A 26,529-nucleotide genomic window follows, 5' to 3' on the forward strand; every position below is an offset into this window, starting at 1 on the left:
AAAGGGGGGGGGGGGGGGCTGTGCTCACCCTGCAAGTACTCCACTGCTTCCTTCGTGTAATGCGCCTGTGACATATCAAGTGGAGTCCTGCAACTCTGCACCCCATAATGCAGGTCCAGAAACCTGCAACCTTGACTGTCACAGAATTGATGGAACCTCTGGCTGAAACCTTCCACTCAGCTCCAGACCAAAGGACTTCGATCAGCTGCGAGTACAGTGCTGTAAATTGTGAGCTCTACTTGCACCCTGTGTATGAGGCTAGCAGTCTTCACCAATTTTGCCAGCCATCCATAAGAACTGAGAGTGTCTGCTGCACGCTGCACACTTGATAGCCACACAGGGCATCGGATGCAATGCAAGGTGCCTCAACAGCAGAACCTGTAGTCAAAACATGTGACACCTGAGGTGTCCCATGGGATGTGACAGTTTTCCACCACCATTACACCCTGATGCAGCAGCTTGGTGACTGACTGTGGCCATAAGCATCTTCAAGTGTTCATGAACTGCAGCCAGCTCCTCCTGCATTAAAGCACTGCATGCACACACCCTATCCAACCTACTACTACTACTGCTACTACTACTACTAATTTTAGAATTAAAGTATGAAACCAAACTGGGAAAGCTAAATACGGTATGTGACTCATTAGTCTGGCAGCATACTGAGCTTTAGTCTATGCTTACTGGTCTCCAGAACAAACAAATTACTATTGCACTACAGACTGCACAAATATACACATTACTGTTCCTAAAATGCAATACTATACCTCTCAAATACAAAAACATTCAATGAATTTAAAGATTAAACTTTGCAAGCACACAGAAAAATTCAAAGAATTTGAGAATTAAACAGAGACCACAAACAGAAAAGTTAAATATGTTGCTTGCTAGTCTCCTAGTACTTCATCAGTGGAGGCCAATGACTAACTGGCAGTGGCCAATGGTGTAAGGACTCACCTTTATTCTGCCAATGGCCTTGCCAGAAGAGAATGAGAGGAAGAAGAGGAAAGGATTTTCATGTCATCATCAAGTCCTAAGGATGAGAAATGACTCTTAAAGGCAGAAGCATCGTAGTCAATTGAAACCACTGGATTAAAGACACAAAAACTGTGTCCAAATCATTTTTTCCTGAAAAACATGAGAAGAGGTATGAGGAGGATGGCTGACTTAGTATGTAAAATGACAAAAATTTATAGTCAGGTGATTGGATGATTAAAAATAATGATGATAACATCAACACTTAACTGTGTAACATAGCATGGCATCATTATGAATAAGAAGATAGGTAACAGGATAAATTATTTAGAGCAATGCGGTGATCAGACCAGAGCTAATACCAGTCACTATTGTAGAGCTTTAAGTGTCCACAAAATAAGCTGATAGTTAAGAAATAAGAATATCATATGAAAAACAAAATAAGTGATAAATTATGTGGAGGACAATGAAAATTTGTTGGTCCTACATCACTCTGATACTATAATAGGGAATATAATTGAAAGCAAAATTAGTAGAGAATATGGGCTGGTGTAAAGAAACGAGTCATGGGAGAGATTTCAAGAGTCCTTTGATAGGCTTCATCTTGTCGCAGGAAGCACCATCTTTCAGAATCCTAAGAAAAGAATGAAGTCAGCTGAAATTCAGGTTTATAAAAAGAGTGAATACTGTGAAGTGAGGGACAGAACAGTATGAGATGAGGTGGTTGCAATAAAACTGCAAAGATTAAGTTGGGAAATAATTAAGACAGGTCAGGACACCATATGTGTTGTGGAAACAGAGGCACAAAAATCATGAATGGATCTGTAAATACCCCAGTTTGTGGATGAAAGAAGAAAATATGGGAATACCAAGAATGAGATAGCAATTTAGGGTGTCTAGGAATGAAATTAACAAGATGTGCAAAGGAGCTAAATCAGATTTGATGGAACAGATCTTTAAAGACATTGAGAACAAGATGGTGGTTTTTACATTGTTGTCCCCAACTGAGGTGCAAAATTTAGCTTATTTAGCTAACAAGTTTGCTTTCTTCTCCTCCTAAAATCTCTTCATCTTGTCACTGAAGTGTTCATCATGTTCTTCTGCCCAGGTTCTGATAGCTCCAGTTTTCAGTTTGCCTGAAAACCGATGATCTTGACAGCGTACATTTCTACCCGGTATCATATCGCCTGCAATCCCAAAATCCTGAAGATGTCAAAGTTTGAAGTGGCCAGTTGTCCTTAATTGAGATATCAAGACACAAATTCTTTTGGTTAGTCTGTTGTCATTCATTCTAAGATAATTACTCATTGGATTATGTTTATAATCTTGGGAACAAGATGATTATAAACATGCTTCTGAAAAGTAATAAAGGAAATATATTGTCCTACAAGCTGCAATCTCTGTTTTGTGCATACATTGTAAACCAGCATGATGCAGAATTGTTCTGAAGTGTGAAATAAGAGGAGACAGAAATTGATATGGAAAAAATAGATGATTTAGTATATCACTCAGAGTTTGATAGAACACTGAATCATATTAGCTTAAACAAGTCAGAAGGTCTCAGTCATATACCTTCAGAGCTGCTGAAATCTGAGGCAGCTATGGCAATGGTAAAAATATTTGAGGTGGTGTCAAAAATCTGTGAAACATTTAGCTTACTGTCAGAGTTCCATAAACATGTTATCTTCACCTTGCCAAAGAAGGCACAAGAAAATAAATGCAAAAAATTTTGTATGATCTGCCTGATATTTACATTTGTAGAAGGAAGGAAGGGAAGGGAAGTTTTTAACATCCCGTTGACGAGGCCATTAGAGATGGAACACATGCTCAGATTGGGGAAGGAAATCGGCCATTTCCTTTCAAAGGAACCGCCCCCAGGGGCTTGGCATTCATTTGCTGGGTTCAGGCTTGGTGACCCCAGGGTTCCTGAGCTGGGGACTGGTAAGCGCTGCCAGTCTCCTGTAACCGTAAGCTCTGGGCATGCTTCAGCGACCACCATGCGGCACAGCGGTGGAACGTTGTGTGTCACAGGGAATGGGGATCATGGCTTGACCGTACGGGACGCGAGGATGGAATAAACCTGTATGGGGGAAAAAAAAAACCTCAATGTCAAGGTGTGCTGTGCGCTGATGAGATGCATGGTTGTTGAGGTGGAACAGTCGTTAGCGGGCAACCTCTGGGGAACCTGCTGCACCTCAGTTGTATAAGGCTTACTCAGGCATGCGGGGCTCTGTCTGAGTGGATCCTTATTAACCTAGCTACTCGTGGCACCGAGATGGAACCCTCAAAATCTTCTTCTTCTTCTCCCAGTGGGAAGGGTGTACCGCCTGGGAGTTCTCACACCCATTCATCAAAAAGAATGAGGGAGGCTAGTCCTCCTGATAATCAACTTGTTGTCAGTTATGGGGCTCAAGGAGTCATGAATCATAATGTCTTTGTAGTGATTAAGAAGAAGGAGGTGATGTTTGAAAAAGTGTCCCCCTTCTATATCTATAAAGGCTTAGAAGGGCTGGCTGGTACCCTAAAGTCTATTAAGCAATGGTTCTTTGCTTGTTGAGACTAACCGGGCAAAGCAGGTGAAACTCCTTAAGAAGTCACAGAAATTGGGTGAGTACGACATCATTGTTGAGTTGCATAACTCCAGCAAAGGTTTGGTAACCTGTGGTGATATTATGGATATAGAAGTTGCTGGACTCAAACAAGATGGGCACCACAGAGGATTATAGAGGTGGAACAAAGGACACGCAAGAACAATAGAGAGCCTGAGAACACTGCCACTTTTATTGTGAACTTCAATTCCCCAACGCTACCTGAACACATCATGGCCGGTTTCCTCTGACTTAGGGTTCGGCCCTATGTGCCTAACCCTATGCGATGCTTCAAATGCCAGCATTTTGGCCATACAGTGCTGAGTTGCAAAGGTGAAGTGACTTGTGGGGAGTGTGAAAAGGCAGCCCATGCGACTGACTGTCCATCTCCAGCAGTCTGTATTAACTGCTCTGGAAGCCACCCAGTCTGGTGTCAAGCCTGCCCTGTTTTTGCAGAGGAACCCAAAATTCAGGAAATCAAAGTGACTGCGGATCCTGTATGCAGAAGCCAAAAAGGACTATCAGGCAATGAAACCCCCTGTCTTTGCCGCTTCTTATGCTTCATCGGTGCAGAAACCTGTTACTAAGATTGATGCTCCGACTTAGACGACCTCCAGTGTTCCATTATCCAACTCTAGCACCTGTACTTGCACCTGTATGTGCCAAAGTAAAGTGAAAGACATAGCTATTCAAACAGCTACAATGGAAGAGACCAGTAATGCTTCCACAGAGCACAGCCCGAAGGCACCCCAAAAGCAGAATGTCCCTCAATGCCAAGTTTCTTCTAAGATAAGTGGCTGTCACCGCCCCCTTTCCCCCCCCTCATCCTTGCTGGGGAAGGGAGCAGGGAAAGGATCCCAACATATAGGTCGAAAGCTGACCTGGGCACCATCAGATATCATTCTGGCTCGTCAGACTGATGATGAGGACATCATGGATTTTGATGCCCCAAAACCCTGCCTCACTCTACAAACGCCTCACCACCTTGGCACAAATACAGGGATAAATCAAGACCATATTGATGAAATGGCTCCCAGACTTCAATGGAATATAAATGGATACAGGACTCATCTGGTGGAACTGAGACTCATTGTACAGAACAGAATCTTTTGCCTCTGCTTTCAAGAGACTCATTTTAAAGAGACTGACACACCTGTACTTGGAGGTTATCACCTTTATAGAAATTATGACCTTACAGGGCAAAAGGTGCAGTTGTAGTGTTCGTAAAGGACACTTTTCAGTCCTCACCTATTCCCTTAACAACAACACTACAAATGGTTGCTGTTTGGATAGTGGCCCATGTTGACATCACAGTGTGCTCTGTGTACTTACCACCCCATGAGCCTCTTGATAGTAGGGTCCTCACTCATCTTCTTGATGAACTACCCCAACCCTTTCAACTTTTGGGGGACTTCAATGCACACGGTGCACTATGGGGCTCTAACACCACATGCCCCAAGAGTCAGGTACTTGAGGATATGCTACACACAACAGATCTTATACTGCTGAACATGGGTCAAGCCACACACTTTAGCACCGCTACAGGTTCGTCTATAGCTATAGACCTCTCCTTCTGCTCACCTGCTCTTGGGGACACTGCTCAGTGGGCAGTGGACTATGAAGTTCATGGTAGTGACCATTTCCCAGTCTGGATCCATCTGCCTGATGGAGCAGATCCTAAAAGAGAGCCACTGAGATGGTTATTCAGGAAGGCTAACTGGATGCTTTACAGGCAGTTAGCTGTTTTCGAGCAATGTGACGGCATCCAGGGCTGGGTGGATCACATTACAGCTGTGATTCACCATGCTGCTGATGCGTCCATCCCAAAGTCTGTGGAAGTGCCTAGGAGGCGACCTGTCCCTTGGTCGAATGATGAGTGTCACTTTGCAATCAGGAACAGGAGAGCAGCAATGCACAGATTCAATCAATGCCCTACAGATGAGAATATTGCAAACTTTCGAATGGCACATGCAAAGGCGAGGAGAATAATTCGAGGGTGGGTAAGCAGAGGTCTTGGCAAGAGTTCCTGAACTCCATCAATAGGTCCACACCTGCATGCAAAGTATGGGTAGCCATTAGGAGGATCTCAAGGCAATAGCAGCTGTACGAATACAAGGGTCTCTTGTAACATCAACAATGGATATAGCTCAGACAATGGCTAAATCATGTAAATTCATTACGGCCGATTCCAGCCAGGATCCCACCTTCCATCAATTTCAGGAGGCACAGGAGAAGGCTGATCTCGATTTCCATTCCACCAACATGGAAGAATACAATCAGCCTTTCTCTCTGTGGGAGCTGGATTCTGCATTGTGAGTTGCTTGTGATACGATCCCTGGAAACGACCAGATAACCTATAGCACGTTACAGCAGTTGGACCAATGGTCGAAGGAAGTCCTCCTTCAGATCTTCAATAAAATTTGGATAACTGGCAACTTTCCCAACTCGTGTAAGGAATCTGTTTTAATCCCAATTTTAAAACCAGGAAAAGATCGGACAGATCCTGGTAGTTATCGTAGTATTAGCCTGACAAGCTGCGTAGGAAAGACACTGGAGCGTATTGTCAATTGGCGCCTAAAGTGGGTTCTGGAAACCAGGTCCCTACTCAGTCCTTCCCAGTGTGGGTTCAGGAGGTATCGCTTCACTCTCGATAACCAGACCCTGCTCTAAGCTGCAATTTGACAAGCTTTCCTTCATAAGCAACACCTTATCAGTGTTTTCTTTGATTTGGAAAAGGCCTACGATACTACCTGGAGGCATAATATTTTGTCGCAGCTCCATCAGTGAGGATTCCGTGGATGTCTTCCGACCTTCATACGATCCTTTCTCTCGGACAGATATTTTAGATACAGGGTTGGGAATGTCTTGTCTGACTGTTTTAAGCAGGAGAATGGTGTCCATCAATGGAGTGTTTTAAGTGTCACGGCTTTCGCCATCGCAATCAATAGTATTACAACCACAGTGCGATGTCCAGTACTATGTTCCTTATTTGTGGACGACTTCTCCATCTTCTGTGCATCCTCCAGCCTCACCACAGCAACTCAGCCATTGCAACTGACGATCAGACGGTTGGAGGAATGGTCTCGCACCACAGGTTTTAAATTCTCATTAGAGAAAACAGTTTGTGTTGCTTTTAATCGTTCCCACTCTGTTTAATTTGCCTGTTTTAAAACTGGGGGATACCGATCTCACTTTTATGGAAAAGGTGAAGTATCTGGGTCTTATTTTTGATGAGAAGTTAACATGGTTGCCACACCTTAAAGAACTGAAACTAAGATGCTCAAGGCCTTAAACATCCTTAAATGTGTTAGTCATAGGTCTTGGGGAGCTGACAGAGCATGTCTGCTCTAACTTTATAAGGCCTTCGTGTGACCCCAGCTTGAATACTGATGCCAGATTTATGGGTCAGCAAGGCCTTCATACCTTAAAATGCTGGATGCAGTTCACCACGAGGGTATTAGGCTGTCAAAAGGGGCCTATCGCACGAGCCCGGTTGTTAGTTTGTGTGTGGAGGCTGGTGAGCCTCCGCTGTCTATTTGACGTCTTCTTCTCATGGTACGCCAAGCATATAAGCATTGTCCATTGCTACATCGCCAGCATCCAGTTACGTTGTTCAGCCACTACCGGAACGGCTGCTCGATCATTGACCACAAGCAACACGGCCATTTGGGTTCCGTGCAATGGAGAGTCTTGAATTATTAGTGGTGCGGGGGGGCATTAAATTCCAAAGCCAGTGGTGGAGTTGGGCATACCCCTGGCTACTACCAAGGCCTAGATTGCTTTTAGAACTGACTGCTTACAGGAAGCATTGTACCCGAGACCGTGTTTTTAAAATTAAATTTAATGAAATTTTACGTTGCCACCCAGATTTTATTACCATCTACACGGATGGCTCTAAGCAGGGAGATGTTTTCGGTTGTTCTGTCATGTTCCCCAACACTATCCTCAGGCTAGGACTCCCAGAGCAGTTTTCAGTTTATTGTGTGGAATTGTTTGCTATCCTGAGGGCAATGGAGCAGATGAGACAGCGCCTTGACAAAAAATTTATCATCTGCTCTGATTATCAAAGTGCCCTTCTCGCTGTTCGACAGATGTACCCAGCAAATGGGATGGTGCAACAAGTGCAGGACACTCTCCTTCTCTTGCACAGGAAAACAAGGAAATCATTTTTTGCTGGGTTCCAGGGCACTTAGGCATCCAGGGAAACAAACTCGTTGATGCTGCTGCTAAGTAGGCTTTCTCCCTTCGTCCTCCTGCCAGCTGTTCAGTCCCTCTGGGGGCTGTCACTTCATTTGTGACCAGGAAGGCCATATATTGGTGGGAGTCACAGTGGCGGGAAATGAGAAACAATAAACTACGTTCCATCAAGACTTCAGTGTGACCATGGATCACCTCCTTCTGCTCACAACGGTGTGAAGAAGTGGCCCTTACTCGGCTTAGAGTAGGACATTGTCCATTGACACACGGCTTCCTCTTATGTCAGGAGGAGCCCCCAGTATGTCAGTGATGCAGTACACAGCTGTCAGTATGACATATTTTAAGTGAGTGCGTTTTATATGACGACCCGAGGGTTGAACTGGGTCTCCCACAGGATCTTCCCTCTATTTTAACTGATAACAAGATGAGTGTTGTTTGTGTCTTAAAATTTTGTGCGTGTCCAGAATTCTTCCCAAAATACTTGGTGTGCAATCTTAATGTGTCACAGAGTGGCTGGGTCACGTATTATTTCTAAGTCGTCATCCAGCCATGCTTATCTGTCTCTTTCTTAACAGCATCTTTACAGGTATTTTCTCAATGATTTCATTTAGTTATCCCTCTGTGTCTTGCTGGGGTCTTATAATGGGCTTTTCTGAACCTCACCTTCCTGGTGTTGCTTTACGTTTCCTGTTGTGGGATCAAACATAGTTTTCCAGTTTATTGATCTCCTTCCACAGATTATGAAAACCTTCTTAAGTATACCATTAATGCAAGGGTGCTGATGACCTAGCTGCTTAGCACTCTCCACCATAAATTATCATCTTCATCATCATAAAAGGAACCATCCAACATTTGTCTTAAGCAATTTAAGGAAATCACGGGAAAATTAATCTGGATGGTCGGATGGGGGTTTGAACTGCCATCCTCTCAAAGTGAGTCTAGTGTGCTAACCACTAGGCAACCTCACTTGGTGCTAACACTTCTAGAGTGCTGACCAGAGCTATATACATAAGAAAAGAAAGAAAAGTTGATGGGGCACTGGATAAGTTGTGTTTTAAAAAGGAAAAGATATCAAGGGAAACAATGTAGACTATGCATTTAGTAATGGAAAGACAAAAGAAATCCTTATATCCTCCTAGCAATTTTATAGAAAGCTTTTGAGAGTGTTGGGTGAGATGATGTGTTTGCTACAGTGCTGAGATGAGTGAAGCTATAGTACATAGACAGAGAAATAAACTAAACCAAGTGTGAACCATAAAAAATGAAAGATTGAAAGAGATAAGTTCATCTTAAGAAGGTCTGGAGCTTACTACCATTGTTATTTAACTTTTACAGCAAAGAAGCTATGATGGAAGGCACAGGAAATTTTGGAAGAAGAATTGAAGCTCATAATGAACCAGTACCGATGCTAAGGTTCACAGACAATAAATCCCTTAGACGTAGGAGACCTATTGAATGGCATACTTTCCATAGTGTATGGGTTAAGAATAAGCAGTGATGATGTTGATTAGTATAACTAACATCAAATTGGTTAACGTCAAAACCAAAAATGACATTATAATCAAAGAAGTGAAGAAACTGCCATAACTAGGAAATAAGATTACAAAGCTCTGATTATGCAAGGAAGATGTAGAAAGTAGGTTGTTTGAGAAGAAGTTTTCTCCAGTAAAAGAGATCGACAAGTATGAAATTCTTGGATAGAAGAGGGGGAGGCATTCTAGAAAGTGTGTGTTGGGAGTACAGTATTGTATGCAAGTCAAACATTGACTATGGGCAGTTCAGGCAATAAAAAACTACAAACCATTAAAATGTTGTGCTGTCAAAGAATACTAAGTTTCTAAGACTTAAATAGATATATCAAGTGAACAATGAACCGGGACTAAAAGGAAGAAGGGAAAAGGAGAAGCAAAAGACTGCAAAGAACCTAACCTTGAATTTACTTTAGACCATTTGTTAAGGAAAGAAGTTTATGATTTGGTGGATTGCTTAAGATCTGTTTCTACTTTGCTACCTTCTGGTAGGGTGTGATGGTGATCTTATAGCTTATCCATATGTTACATATATCATCCTTCCCCATGAACTATGGACCTTGACACTGGTGGGGAGGCTTGCGTGCCTCAACGATACAGATGGCCGTACCGTAGGTGCAACCACAACGGAGAGGTATCTGTTGAGAGGCCAGACAAACATGTGGTTCCTGAAGAGGGGCAGCAGCCTTTTCAGTAGTTGGAGGGGAAACAGTCTGGATGAGTGACTGATCTGGCCTTGTAACAATAACCAATATGGCCTTGCTGTGCTGGTACTGCGAACGGCTGAAAGCAAGGGGAAACTACAGCCGTAATTTTTCCCGAGGGCATGCAGCTTTACTGTATGAGATAGGGTAGCGTGGAGAGCTGCATCAAACCAGTCACAGGACTGAAGACCACAACAACAAACGACATATATCATTGTCTATAGTCAATTTAGTATTGTCTCCATGTAGTAATCTGTGATATTTAATTGTTTGTTTTTCATTTCCATGGTTGGATGTGTATCACTCATTTTTGTGACAAACAGAGCAGTGAGTTTAATCTCCAATTTTTTTCTCCTTTCTAGGATGTCCTTGAAAAAGTTTTCTCTCCAGACTTCAAAACAACAAGCTGCCCAGTAATAGTTGATTTTCTTATTCGACATGGCCTGGTTTCAATTGAAAATGGTGAGTTCATGTATTTCTTCTGAAGTATTCACCAAATTAATTAAAGAATTTTAATTACTAACTGTCTTTTTGAATCATATTAAATTTGCAACATGCTACAATTTGAAGACTGTCAGATAACTTATTGGCTGTAATCAGAAAGATAGCATATAAAAAGCAAGATTCTATTAAAATAAGTATTTTATCTATTAATGATGGAATGAAATGTGCAGAATGCAGTAAGCTTTCTTGCAATTTCTATTGAAGATGAAACATCAAGCACAGAAAAAGGAAAGGGAATAGAAACATAAAAGTGCAGTAAATGTAACAGAATATTATGAGAAGATAGCTTAATACAACAAGAATAATGTTAAGTACCAGGTTTTTCTTGATGTGATTGATTAATGGTGTGCTTTGGGTTTTCAGCCAAGTTGTTGATTCCAGTGTTCAGCACAATATTTCAACAGCTAATCCACTCTTGTTCTTCTGTTGATGTGATTTGTGTTGTATTGCATACCTTCTGCCTGGACTCCAACCAGACTGTGAAGGTTTTTTGGCATTATACTATTATTTATAGACAAGTTTGACTTCTGACATATACTGTGCACATGGATGCTCATCTACCCCTACCTCTATAACTACATCTCTACTCTTCAAGCCACTATGAGGTGCATGGCAGAGGATACATCCCATTGTACCAGCTATTACGGTTTCTTCCTGTTCCATTCACGTATGCAGCGTGGGAAGAATGATTGTTTGAGTGCTTTGCTGTAATTATTCTAATCTTGTCCTCACAATCTCTATGTGAGTGATACATGGGGTATGTGGTATTTTCCTGAAGTCATCATTTAAAGCTAGTTCTTCTCTATCTTCGAGAGTATTCCAGTTCAGTTTCTAACGTTTTTTGGACGACAAGAGACAGTGTGGTATTGGGTTGCAAGGCACACATGTCTCTCAATTCAGTTAACTTGCACGTATTGTGTAGCCGATCCTCTTCTCTGGGTAATCAACTACGTCGATCTTCCAAAAGCTTCTTCTCTGAAGACTATAGCTGGTTAAAGGAATTTATTAAACTACTACTCTATTCTTGAAATAATTTGGGTACTCATAGAATATACTTTTCAGTTCAGTCACTTTATATTTTCAACTTTCACGGACAATAACTTCTGCAAGATAACTTGTTCCTTAAACATTAGACTCATTCACACATATTCAAATAGCATACATGTGTCTTGCTTTGTTCATAGCCAAGACATGAATTAATTAAAAAGTCTCTAGTCTCAAGCGAGTCCAATATGTTAATGAACATAGAAATCTGTATTCAATTGTTCATTAGTCTTTTTACAAATAACACAGACACTAGACGGCACAGAATATTACATAAATTTTCTTGTTCTTCTCTACCCGTGCATGGAAACTCTGTGAACCATACAGCAGGTACTTGTCTGCCACCGTTCAGCTGCTGGGTCCATCTTTCTCTCATAACTGTTTTTTTGACCTGCACATACAAATAGGTGATGCGCAGTAGGGCGTATTCATTTCTCCCACTCAGCTCTAAAATATTGGGTGTTCAAAACGGTGAAAGGCCGAGTGGTTCTAGAATTTACTTCAAAATTCTCGAAGCACTACATATTCCCCCCTCCTTATATCAAACATGCTATATTTTATACAATCATTATGTAAATTTATATCACATACTGTTCTAACAGTATACATACCAACATAGATCTATGCACTCATTTAGAATAAACTCTAGCTAATCTTTCATTTATTCTACTCTTACTCTATTTTGACATCAAAATTCGAATGTTCAGTGGTGACCTGGTAAGTTTTCCTAATTATATTTCAACTTAAGTTCAGTATTGATCACAACATGTAAGTCTCAATAACATAGGTGATCGGTTTCGGTTATATTTATATAACCATCTTCAGACCCATGGCTTCCCTGGAGGATGGTAGGCAGAGCTTTCCTCAGCTTGACTTCGTAGCAGCTGAGGAGAGCTCCACCTGCCATCCTCCAGGGAAGCCAAAGGGTCTGAAGATGGTTATATAAATATAACCAAAACCGGTCACCTATGTTATTGAGACATAAGTGTTGTGATCAAGACTGAACTTTAGTTGAAATATAATAATATATTGATCACTATATTCCAAAAATGTTTACCAAAATTGTACAAAGTTTTCCTAATATTTAGGATTCGTTAGGACTCTGTCTCAATTTCCAATTGCAAACTCCAGGTGTTTCACGACACTTGAGTACTTTATTCTTTATTCTAATTCTTTGTACTACTTACTTAGTACACAACGGTCTTATTATTTATAAACTTTTTGTAGTCTGGAGAAACTCTGGGCAAAATAAAAGTGTTCCTATTGACACTTATAAAACATAATAATGCTAGTGAATTATAGAATTCAGACTTACCAGAATAATTTCTACAAAATTTTTGTGACTTTTGTCACGATACTGCCCTTTTCCCTCTGGTAGCAGTACCTATACCTCACATACGGGTTGATCCTATGAGTACCCATTCTCCTTCTGTTTTGGTAGGTGTGCCCCTTTTTTAATTCCTATTTTCCTATGGTACAGGTCAATCCCCTTCTTGGTGCCCCTGTCCACACAGTATAGGTCAGCGTTTCTTAGGTCTGCCTATCTGCACTTTTCATCCAGGACTTGCTGGGTGCGTCCCCCCTTCTCCTTCTTGAATAGGCCTCATGGTTCATTGCCCTAGTATACATCTTTATGTACACTATAACTAAATATCATCTGGTAAAACTAAAACCTACTTCACCCTTCATGCTCACTTTTTCATACTTCTCTCTATACCCTAGAGTCCTCCTTTATCAACTTCTATGTTTCCAGCATCTACTTCATGCCTGCATACATTTTTCAATGTATAATATGCTTACTTAGGTTGTAAGAGTCCCACTATCTTACAAGTTGTCAGAATATTTATTAGACTGACATTCCTGGATAGTTATCACAATTAGTTCCTCCCTGACTTATGTTCTCTTTCCTCATTCGTGCTTCCTACTTAGGTATACTTGATGTAAAATTATCATAGTTTTTATATCCTTATGTACCTATGCGATATATAATCATCATTGTTCTTATACATATATTTCCTATATATACATATTAAAAAATAGCTACATGATAGTTTTTCCAAATAACTAGGTGATGTATTTCCTATATATACATATTAATAAATATCTACATGATAGTTTTTCCAAGTAACTAAGCGATGTAGAACTGTCACAATAATCAGCCATAAGTGCATATTTCTCTATGTGCACATTCTTTCCCCCTATAACACTTGACGGTTCTCACATCCTTTTAATCTGTATGTTCATTGTTGGCATCTTCATGTTGTAGTATGTGTATGTAGAAGTGTGTTTGTGTAGCCTGATTCTTCAGCCTACTTATATGAAATAAGTTGAAGGTTATTGGAAACCACAAGAAATAAGGAGGACTTCAGCAATAGAAGTATATGCATATGGAAAGATGGAAAGATAGACCAGTACTCAGATGAGAAGTAAGAAAGGAAAAAGTAGAAATAGTTGCTAAGATCGAAGAAGAGAAAGAAGATAGCTCCAAAGACAGGAAACCCTTCCCACCCCTCTTCCCCAGGATCCCTACTACTCTGGTACTGGAGGTATGATGTTAAATGTCTCCTACAGAATGGACATTCTCACCTTCACCTTTGAAGTCCCCGAAGAAAAATCTTAGCAACCCCTATGGAATGGCAAATGGTGAAGAATCAGTCGCACTTGTCTGCGAGGGTTGTATGAAAGGTGTGGTCTGTTAAATAGTGTTAGTCATGCTTGTACTTACACTATCCACCCCTTCCAAAACTAATAAAAACCTTCCCATCCACTTCATGTCTCATAATAGGTAAAAAATGTTCCATAAAAATAGAAAATTATACACTACAATTACATAGTTGCTTAGTCATTCAGTTTATACTATACTTTTGTACACACATAAAATCCTCTATTCATTTTATGTCATCTCGACATCACTTGGTTTAAATAGTGCCATCATATTATACCTTTCACTCAAATAATATTTTATTCGTTTCATTTCATGTCTAGAGATCACTGTTCATGTGTGATTCCCTTAAGTTTTCTACTTTACCGTCATATCGAGTTTTCTACGTACGAAAATTATAGAATAGTTTAAGAATTCAAGAATAGAGTACAGAATAGTTTAAGATTTGAAGGGAATTCAGTGCAGGAAAAAATAGCACAGAAGAAACATCGAAAACAACTAGGGATCCAATGGTCATCACTCCGCCCGTTAACACAGAACATTAACGTCCCTGGGAGACATACAATTTTATGTCTTTTACATCTTTGATCCTGTTATAGCATCTACTAAAACTAAGGCTTTGGGATGTACCACTGTTTGCACTTGGTAAGTTCCCTCGTACTTTTGAAAAAAATTATGTGTTTCTTTCTTCAGGGCAGAGCTTTGAAGATGCTGTTTTACTAGAACTAGGTCATTAATGTTATACTGAGGTTCGACAGCCTTCTTGTTATATTTACTCACTCATTGTTGTGCTCTTTCAACCAAGTTCTTAGAAACTATTGTTTGATTAAGTTGGTAATCAACAGTAGGTTGTTCCGGCCAAGTAAAACATTTAAGAAGGGGTTCTTCCACAAAAGGTTTACCTATTACTTCCAAAGGTGTTAATCCAGTTGAGAAACGTGGTAATTCATTTAAAATAAGCTCAAAGTCTTTAAATTTCATTGCCCATGACGTATGTTTTTCATAATTTCCCAATTTCGTTCATAACCCTTTCACACGGGTTAGAAGATGGATTATAGTTGGAGATTAATACTTGATGAATATCTTCCCACACTAAAAATTCTTTAAAGTCGTTGCTAACAAATTGTGGTCCATTATCGGAGAGGAATCGTTTTCGTTTGCCCGCCTCCAGAAAGTATTTTTGCAAACAGTGGATCACTGTTGGTGTATTTGCTTTCTTAATAGGATACAACCTAACATATTTAGACCAACATTCTATGAGGACAAAAATGTACGATACTCTTCCATTCCCTTTCAGAATAGATCCGAAGAAATCCGCTGCTGTAAGATCGTGTGATGCCTTAGGAATCATTGGATACATTTTGTATCTAACATGAGTGTTACTCTCTTTTACTTTCTGACAGGTTTCACAAATTCTAATTAAAGATGCTACCTTATGTCCTAGCTTTTTGAAACAGTAGAACTTGTTCATGTGGGCTATACACTTTTTTATTCTGAAGTGTCCATACCCTGTATGGACATACCACACAATATCGTCCTCCATCAACTTCGGGATGCATAAATGCCACCGTCAAGATGTTATACTGTCTCTCCAAAATAAATTATTCACTATAACCTTCCATTTCTCTGCTTGATTAGGAGGTAAAGACTTTCTAATACACATAGCATATCTTTCTGTAAAGTAGAGATCATGATGGATGCTGTTGGATATTCTTTGAGCCATTTCTTGTACCCTGTTGTGCAGGTATTCTACTGTCATAAAATTAATTGCAAAAATTACACCGGGTCCTTCTGTACATTTTAACTCTTTCATATCTGCAGGTAATCTAGACAAAGCATCAGGTAAAGTATTTTCAGAACCTTTTACATACTGTATTTTAATGTCATATTCCTGTAGTAATAACATCCACCGCATTAATCTACTATGTAATAAGCGACTACTCATTAAAAAAGATAGAGTTTGATGATTCGAATATACATGGATCTCTAACTCCCCATACTAATGTTTGGAATTTTTGGATACTCCATACTACTGCTAGTAGTTCTTTCTCTGTGGCTGTATAGTTTAATTCATGTTTGTTAAGACTTCGGCTAGCAAAAGCTATAGATCGGTGATTTGTACTTTCCAGATCACACTCCCCTTGGAAAAGTTCTGCTGCTATGCTATAGTCGGATGCATCTGTTGAAATTTTAAATGGCTCACCCATAACCGGATGGTGTAGTATACGTGATTCTACCAATGCTTTTTTCACATTTTCAAATGCATCATTGGCCTCTTGGTCCCAAACCCATGGTATTCTCTTCCTTAATAACCGTAAGAGTTTTGGGTCATTCAGCTCTTGACTTCGTATATATCTTCTATAGTATCCAGCCGTGCCAATGAATCCCTTCACTTGTCTTATGTTTTTAGGTGGTGGACACTCCTTAATAGCTTCTGTGCATTATGGATCTGGTCTAATCCCTTGCACCCCTACAATATGCCCTAAAAACTTAACCTCTTGCCTCACAAAGTGCGATTTGGATAGTTTTACTGTAATATATTTTTCTTTAAACCTTTTCAGGGTTTTACACATGGTCAGGCAATTTTCTTTCCAGGTAGATGAGATTACAAGTATGTCATCCACGTATATTATTAAATCCTTTAACAACTCCCTTCCTAATGCCTTGTCCAGCACATGTATAAACATGGATACCGAGATATTTAGTCCGAATAGTAAAACATTAAAATGATATGATTTCCCATCAAATAGATACGCTGTTGATTCAGGGTGTAACCTAGTTTGCCAATATTCAGCAGTCAGGTCCATTGTGCTAAAATACCCTACTTTCTCAAATTTGGACAATAATTCATCCTCTATATTCTTATTCAAAGTATGCGCATCTAGCAACAATCGCACACCTCTTGTGGCCTTTTTTACTACTACCAAGTGGCTATCCATGACGCTAGAGCTACATTCTATTATGTTATTGTCAATCATCTTGTCAATTTCTTCCTTAACGGCCTCTTTTAAGACTTACCGGTATTGGATATGGCTTACACAAAAATGGAGTACTGTCTTTGATTTTAAATTTACATATATAATCACTAATACTACAAGGACGATCGGAAAATACTTCTTCATATTCCATTAGAACCTTATATAAATCTAGCTTTTGTTCAATGGTTGACATTGGCGATTCATTTACTTTGCCATGTATGTCCACTCAATGTGATGTGTAACTTACCTTTTCAATCTCTGGCAAACTGTACACAATATTTGTAGTCACCTTTACCAAAATAAAGAAGATTCTCCTCAAGATTCAATATGACATTAAATTCTGATAGCCAATCTAGACCAAACAACACATCCCTATTGATATTTTCTACTACTAACAGCGTCTGACAAAATGGGATATTCCCAAAATTGCAGTTCACCTGGGTCTCATGTTTTACAGCTTAGCTCTTTGTTCCAGTAACTCCCGTTACTGGTAATATCAGTAAGTGGTGTTTAGTTCGTAATGTGCTAAAGAATGTTCTAGACATCAGTGACACCTTACTCCCTGAATTTATAAATATGTTAACTTCAAAATCTTCCACTTTTCCTAGTATTGGTTGTGGATTAATGGTAGTTGAGCTTGGTTCTTCCAGTAATAACCATTCTTTGGTGGGTATTTTATGTGTGAAATTAACATACTTATTATAAACTAGGCCTCCTAATGTATTTCTACGACCTGGGCCCTGGCCCTGGATCCAGATTGCACTACATTCTCCTCATTACTGGTAATCACTGGTTGGTTACCAAATCGGAGTATTACGTTACCACTTTGTACTCTATTACTGCTTGGTACAAATTCTTGCAACGTTACGGGGCCTATATTCGAAGGTGGATGCTTCTTTTGGTAATTTTCATTACCCTTATTCCAGTTACATTGGTGTACTCTAGCTAAGTTGGCCTCATGTCTCTTAAAATTACTATTACTATTATTACTACCTCTTCTGCAATTCTGATTTTCGTTTTGATGTACATTTTCATTGCAGTGTTTGTTTAATTCATAAAGTGCTTATACAAAAGACAACAGTTCTTCTATTTTCCACCCACTACACAGTATATCTTTCCTGTCGTAAATGGGTAAACGTCTTTTTAGAATTCAAACTAACCCTTCTTCCTCCATGGGCTTATCTAAGTACTTCACATGTATTGAATACCAGTCAAAATACTTTCTCATCGTACCCCAAGTAGTGTTATAATTCTTAGGGACCCACAAATCAAATATTAATTTTTCTTGAGCACTAGCTGACCAATACTTCTCCTTAAACTTTTTCTGGAAATCTGCCCAAGATGAAAAGTTCTCGATCTTGACTGTGCCCCACTCTGAAGCTTCCCCTAAAAGGTACCCTACCGCAAATTCGATCTTCTTTGAATCTTCCCAGTTTTTCGAAAAGGCCTGGTTAAACTGTTTCAGAAAATGAGTAAGATGTACTTCCCTGTCTGGCTTAAACTTCAGAAACTGTCTGTATAGTCCAGAATTTGCTCCCCATTGTAAATCTGTCATCACTTCACTAATCAATACTACATTTGGAGAAGTCACTCTATTAGCTACTTTGTCCTGCGGAAGTTTGAATTCCTTCCACAGTTCATCTACATCCTTCTTGGTATTACTAAGTTCGGAAGATAAGATTGGAAATATGTTGTCGGAGGTTACTCTCGTGGCAACTTTTCTATCGTCTCTTCTACCTGTTCCTCCAGATTACTGATATTTATTATGTCTGAAGTTGCTAGTTTCTCTTTAAAATTTCTTTCCACGTTGTCAACTCACATGTTAATGCCTGCAATTTGCGATTGGACTATAGGAATTAGTTTGTTCTGCTTTTCAACATTTTTCTTTTAAGTGTGTAACCTTTGTTTTACAGCATCAAGTGTAACATTACATACACTTTGAAATGAACCTAGCTTTTCACTCAGTTCAGACTCTACACTATTACATTTATCTTCAATATCAAATTCTAGTTTCTTTGTCAAATCCTGAAATTGGTTACTCTGTGTCTGACTAAAGTCAGTGAACAGCTGAGTGACATGACTATTTAAAGAGCTAGTTAATTCACCTTTCAAATCTCTCACAAAATTTTCCACTTTAGTGGTTAAAATATCAAATCCAGTCTTCAGATTTCCCATGCCATCACGCAACTAGCTAAATTCCTTATTTTGTTCATCTAATTTTGCACTTAACAGTCCTAAAGTCTTATTCTGAACATCCAATTTATTATTTACTTGAATATTCACTGTGTCTGTTTCTCTACTTAAATTAGCACTCTCTGCATCTAGCTTTTCATTTAAAGTTACACTTTGTGCTTCTAGTTTTTCACTTAAATTCACACTCAGTTCATCTCTGAAGGAAGCATTTTGAGCATTTAAATTTTTATTTAGATTAGTAATTTGAGCATTTGACTCTGTTCTTACTGAGTCTAACTTTAAACTTGGTTCTTTGATTCAATTTGCTACTTCAACCAGTCTGGCACTTCCTTATTCACTGTCATAGCCATGGCTGGTTCTGCTAGTTGCTGTTCTTGATGCATAACTTTATTGATTTTAGACCTAGTAATCATCTAAAAGAAAATTCACCACTGAGTAAAATAACTGCACTAACAGTTTATCAGTCAACAGTTCCTTCAACTTTACCAAACAATTATTGTCACCCGGCATAGAGTTCTAGCTGCATTGGTGAGCGGATGTGTAATCAGTGCCAGTGGACAGCACTGGTGCTGGTGGCATCGAAGGGTGGTTTCAGAGTCGTCTTTGGCGAGCGGGACACGGAGTCAGCACCGGTGAACACGAGCTGGTGCAGTCGGCGTCAGTGGCTGGTTACTGCGTTGGCATCAGCGCGATGTATGTGTGTGAAAGCTGCTTACTCTCCACACCCCATCTTCTTAGTCAAAAAGTTGAGGTCTTCTCTCAGTTCCCCCCCCCCCCCCCCCCCTCTCGCTATTACTTTCTCATATCTTTTAATGCGTTACACTCGCAACTTTCTCCCACTGGTTTATTGGACTCAATACAATTACGGGAAATCATTCTCGTATCTTCTTAGGCCTGGTTGCTATGGCAACACCTAATATCTTCTTCCCATTTCTGTCTTGAAATTCCCATTTTTTTTCGGGTCCTGTCACTTGGGTCACCATGTTGTAACGTTTTTTTGACGACAAGAGATAGTGTGGTATTGGGTTGCAAGGAACACACATCTCTCAATTCAGTTAACTTGCATGTTGTGTGTAGCCGATTCTCTTCTCTGGGTAATCAGCTACTTGATCTTCCAAAAGCTGCTTCTCCAAAGACTATAGCTGGTTAAAGGAATTTATTAAACTGCTTCTCTATTCTTGAAATAATTTGAAAATATGAGAGAAGGAAAGTTGCTACTCACCATATAGCGGAGATGCTGGGTCGTGATAGGCACAATAAAAATATTCACACAATCATAGCTTTCGGCCATTAAGGCCTTTGTCAGGAGTGGACACACAACACACTCTCACGCAAGCACAAATATAAATAAATTAAAAGACTGGGTGTGGTGGTGAAATAACAGCTTTGTAATGCTGGAATGGGAACGGCGAGGGGGCTGGATGGGTGAGGACAGTGGCTAACATAGGTTGAAGCCAGGAGGGTTACGGAAACATTGGATGTATTGCAGGGAAAGTTCCCACCTGCACAATTCAGAAAAGCTGGTGTTGGTGGTAAGGATCCATATGGCACAGGCTGTGAAGCAGTCATTGAGATGAAGGGTATCATGTTCGGCAGCGTATTCAGCTACAGGGTGGTCCACTTGTCTTTTGGCCACAGTTTGTCGGTGGCCATTCATGTGGACGACAGCTTGTTGGTTGTCATGCCTACATAGAATGCAGCACAGTGGTTGCAGCTTATCTTGTAAATCACATGACTGGTTTCACAGGTAGCCCTGCCTTTGATGGGATAGGTGATGGTAGTGACTGGACTGGAGTAGATGATGGAAGGAGGATGTATGGGACAGGTCTAGCATCTAGATCTATGTGTATTGTGTAGGTTCGGTGGATGGCGGAATACCACGGTAGGAGGAGTGGGAAGGCTAGTGGGTAGGACATTTCTCATTTCAGGGCACAATGAGAAGTAATTGAAACCCTGGAGGAGAATGTCATTCAGTTGCTCCAATCTCAGATGGTACTGAGTTACGAGGGGAATGCCGGACTGTGAGTCTTTGGGAGGTGGTGGGAGACTGCCAAATACGATACCCCTCATCTCAATGATTGCTTCACAGCCTGTGCCATGTGGATCCTTCCCACGAACACCAGTTTTTTCTGAACTGCACAGGTGGGAACTTTCCCTGCAATATATCCTACGTTCCCGTAACCGGCCTGGCCTCAACCTTCGTTAGTCACTGTCCTCACCCATCCAGCCCCCTCCCTGTTCCCATTCCAGCACTACTGCTATCCTTGCTATCTCATTCAAGCCTTCGAAGTCTCTGGTTCAGTCCTTCCACTCAACTCAGAACCAAATGACCACAGTCAGTTCTCTTTAGAATGCTGCAAATTGTGAGCTTCGTTGTAACTCCATGCACAAGCCTAGTCTTCTGAACCTTCTCTGCTAGTCTCTAGAATGACGCACATATGACCTTGGAGCCCAGATGACAGACATCATTTGTTCCAATGTGTGCCATAATCTACAGTTGGTTGCACCCTGTTCCCTAAGCAAGAATAGCCTCTTCAATGTGGCACCCAGGCATGAACACTGAGTGCTCCTGGTGTCGTTTCCTTTCCCTTGCTGCCATTTCCTTAAGGGATACCATCATTTGGCATACATTTGAACTGCTGATGATCATTTGTAACTGATTTGTTTAAGCCTGCATTGTTAATGCTTGAAATGCATGTTATCTGTGTGTTTTCCAGTTCTGGTAGATGAGATATCTGGTAAAATCTTTTTAAATTGAGTGCCAGACTTTAAGCTTTGCTTAAACTGAAATATCTCCTTGGAACTGATTGCAGAAAACTTCAACAGGTATACTGAACTCTTTACACACGTTCTCAAATCAACTTTTTTCCTGTGCGGTAGAAAGTATTATGAACAAACTGATGGCTTGGCAATAGGTAAGTCATTATTGCCTGTGGTGTCAAGTCTGTATATGTTTTGGCAATCACATTAGCATCCTCCAAGTTCAAGCCAATGTGTTTCTGTTGATATGTGGGCAACACGTTTGTGGTGTGGTGACATGGAACAAAACAGCTTGAAGAATTCCTACAGCATTTAAACTCTACCCATCCTAATATAAAAATTGTAGTGGATCTTGATGCATTAGCTAAGAGACAAATGGAAGAATCCCTAGCCTTTTTTGTACTGTTAAAGATGATGGACCTCTCCAAAAGCCAATATTGTACCACAGTCATTGTGAATGTGGCATGTCATATGTGAGAAAGACAATCAGGATAGTCGAGGAGAGATGCAAGAAATGTCAGACACGCACCCAGCTAAATCAACAAAGTAAATCAGCTGTTGCCAAACATTGCCTCAGGTGTAGTCTTGGAATAAAACACAAAGAGACTAGTATCATGATGCAGACACACAGTTTCCAGGATGGTGTGATAAAGAAGTCTATCAAAATGAAGTCTATGGAAAAAGTAATAAACGAGGACAAAGGTTTCAATTTAATCAAGGCTTGGATCCAGCACACATTAAAATCTCAAAGCCATATCCATTAGAGGTAGAAAACACTGAGAGAATGTTCATTCAAGAAGCAAATGAGCATCAGAGTTGTGGGCTTTGGCAGTCAGACTCAGCCATAAATAGTGGAACAACACGAGTAGTACTCTGCTGTCTGGTTAGAGTCCAGGCAGTGAGTATGAGTAACAAAACAGTGTACAGCACCTGGAGAAGATAACTGAATCAGTTATCAAAATATCACACAGAAAAGTTGAATTGGGTTTTGTATAGATAGAATTATGTGAAGACAGAATTACCCATCTAAAGACAAAAATGAGTGAAGAGAAACCAGAGCAGTATAACACCCCATATTAAACTTTAATTTGAATTATAATAATGTTATATAGTGCATTCCCAAAGTTAGTATTACACTTAGCAATTATTAGAGTGCACTCAAGCATTTTTATGGCTACTTTAGCTGTTGAATACAACATACAACAAGCCACTTTCTCTGATCTTTAGAGGGAGAACAGATATGCATGCTCAGCTGTGGAATTTGTTTAGTGGTGTTTATTAATTACTTGTGATTACTTATTAATTACTTGTGATTACTTATTAATTACTTGTGATTAGTTGTAAGGTGAGTAATGATGTATGAATTCAATAATTGTATTTGATTGTTTATTTTTCTTCTTTCAATTGCCTTTCAAGCTTTACCAAATCTCAAAGTTGTGCCTACATTCCTACAAAATACAACATTTATGTGTTATCATCGGGTATGGGTAGCAGAACGAAATTTTCAATCTGCAAGAGACTTTGTACTGAGATGAAACTTCCTGGCAGATTAAAATTGTGTGCTGGACCAAGACTCAAATTTGAGATCTTTTCTGTTTGTGGACAAGTGCTCTACCGACTGAGCTACCCAAGCATGATTTGCAACCTTTCCTCACAGCTTTACTACTGCCAGTACTTCATCTCCTACTGTGCAAAATTCACAGAAGCTGTCCTGCACATACTGTTGCAAAGTGAAAATTTCACTCTGGAAACATCCCCCAAGGCTGTGGTTATGCCATGTCTCTCTCCAATATCCTTTCTTCCAGGAGTGCTAGTCTTACAAGTTTCACAGAAGAGCTTCTGTGAAGTTTGGAAGGTAGGAGATGAGATGCTGCTGGAAGTAAAACTGTGAGGATGGGTCATGAGTTGTGCTTGGGTAGCTCAGTTGATGGGGCACTTGCCTGCAAAAGGCAAAGACCCCGAGCTCAAGTCTCAATCTGGCACACATTTTTAATCTGCTAGGAAGTTTCATGTATTGCTAGAATTGTCAAGGTTTATCTTTTCTTCTATCTTTTTTTCTCTTTTTGTTGTCCTAATCATGTGTATCTTGAAAAACCAGTGCTACTAATGTTACTTCCAATCTTTCTTCTATGGGTGTACACCTCTGCTTTAACACTTATATGATGCTCTCTGGTCTTAAAACTTTTCCTTTTGGTCTGTAGACCTCCCTGGCACCATTTTCATTGTATTCATTTCCTTTTCATTCTACCTATGTTAAGTTTCTCATGTCCTCAGTAAATAGTAATGTACTTGCTCATATTTTTCTCCAAAAGAAGGAACTTGATTTCGTCTACAATAAACATATGTTCTAGTTCATGTAATTCCCTCAGGATGTCAGTTTCCAGCGACTTGTAATTACTCAAAAATCATATTGGCACAGTACCTGTATGTGATCATTATTGAAACACTACCATTTTTGTTCTAATAGCAGACCAACCACGCTATGAAGAATTAAATTAATTAGTTGTCATGCATCTAAACATGATAATTTGACATACTTTTGCAATGTCTGTTCCTTCAGATATATATACATACATGTGCGAAGAAACAGACACAACATAAAATAAATATGACAGCCTAGACAGGCAAAAATGATGACACTGCTACGTTGAACATATTTGTCTCATTAACCCTGTTGTGGGACTCCAGGTAAAGCTGCGAGCACTAGGGGCCATAGACACAGTTGCATATGGAGGTCTGGATTGGTTCTCGAAGTGTGCACGGATAACAGAGATGGTTAAGGCGACCACTCATGATAAGCAGGAAATCTGGGTTTTGGTCCCAGTCCAGCAAAAATTTTCATATGTCACCAATATGTGTTCTTCCAATACCTAATAAGACTGATATTAAAATAATTCACAATTGTGACTAATAAACAAAATTTATCTGCAGCTGCAACAATGCCTGTTCCTTCAGACATATATATGTGTCTGAAAGTACAGACATTGTAAAAATAAATGATAATTTTTATTGAAATAACTGTTATCCCCTTTGTATACTAAAATTATAAAATCTAGGAGAGCAAAAGAGTTTCACATGTGGCAGCATGTTGCCAGACTGTAGTGTCATGCCAATTAACTGCTCTTGCAACCTCCACATAAATTCTCCTGTGAATGTGTAACTGCACTTATTACTTATGTTGGAATTTCAAGGGTGCATAGATCACAATATCTAATTTGCAGATTCTCTTTGGATTGTTGTAGATATGAACAAGAAGTATTTAAATCTATGTCTGGAAGTTTGTCTCCATCTTTGTGTATAACTTCTTGAAGATTCTTGTGTTGACTCATGTTATTGAAATGAAGGGGTCCAGATTGGTATGAATGAAGATATTATACTTTAAGTTTTGATTAAACTCATTTTGTACCTTTGCAGCTTTGTTTGATCATGTTTCATTTGTAAGCTGCATATAAAAAATAGGCAATGGTAAGATGTGGTAGTCCGACTACATCAGAAAATCTTTGGTGTCTTGACTGAAGGAACTTGACTATTGTACCAAAATGTTCATAGAAGTGTTGCATACAGTGTCCTCTTGGTGACCACCTCGACTCACTGTATATGAGAAGACATTCAAATTCCCTATCCTTTTGTTGACCCATGTTGTGGAAAATGTCGTCATTCAAAGAATCCACTTTTACCGTCTTAGCAGTATCAGTGACATAGTACAGATTTATGCACTCTCTCACTTAAATTTTCAGCAAAAACATGCTCCCTGTGGATTAAATAGTGGATTATCATAATGTCAGATACTGTAGTTTCTAAATGGGCTATAAATGCACAATATAGATCAACAATGGACAAGTCCATCAGTTGCATATGCAAAATACACCTGATAAGAGATTCTTTTCCTTGCTCACTTTGTGTGTGGAAACTGTCACAAAGACAGAACACCTTCAGAAATTACAGTGGCTTGTGGAAGTGTAAATTCTTACAGAGTTGCATTTAAAAGTATTTCTGTGTTAACCAAAATAGATCACATTTGAATATTCTACTTGTTGCTGAGAAATCAGATTTAATACATATCAGCTTGTATGATAGTTTCACACATCAACTAGTATGATTATTGGGTATGGCACCAAACAGTCTTCTTTATGAGTCTCCAAACAGCTGTTTTTGCCCCAGTATAGTTGGATTCTACACTTTCATATTTATGACATCAGAATAATCAATGCAGAATAATTAAACAATTATGGAAACTACAGGTAGGAATATCAACAATGTAGGAAAAGATACATTGCTGCTTACCATCACACACACACACACACACACACACACACACAAAAGCACACCTCATGCACACATGACCATCAACTCCAGCATCTCATGCTGGAAGGCAGCATCACGTGAAATGCAAGCAGC

General features: G+C 39.7%; 1 protein-coding gene across 4 annotated transcripts in view; it reads left to right on the forward strand.

Annotated features, from left to right (window-relative positions):
- Positions 1-26,529, forward strand: part of LOC126262816 (uncharacterized) — a 283,082-nt gene that overhangs the window by 146,039 nt on the left and 110,514 nt on the right. For all 4 annotated transcript variants that reach the window (XM_049959673.1, XM_049959666.1, XM_049959682.1 and 1 more), the window contains exon 8: positions 10,353-10,452. In XM_049959673.1, the coding sequence (XP_049815630.1) occupies positions 10,353-10,452 (100 nt within the window). The remainder of the gene's footprint in view (positions 1-10,352; positions 10,453-26,529) is intronic.

The sequence above is a fragment of the Schistocerca nitens genome, chromosome 1, assembly GCF_023898315.1.
Source record: "Schistocerca nitens isolate TAMUIC-IGC-003100 chromosome 1, iqSchNite1.1, whole genome shotgun sequence".
In the NCBI taxonomy this organism is placed as follows: Eukaryota; Metazoa; Arthropoda; class Insecta; order Orthoptera; family Acrididae; genus Schistocerca; species Schistocerca nitens.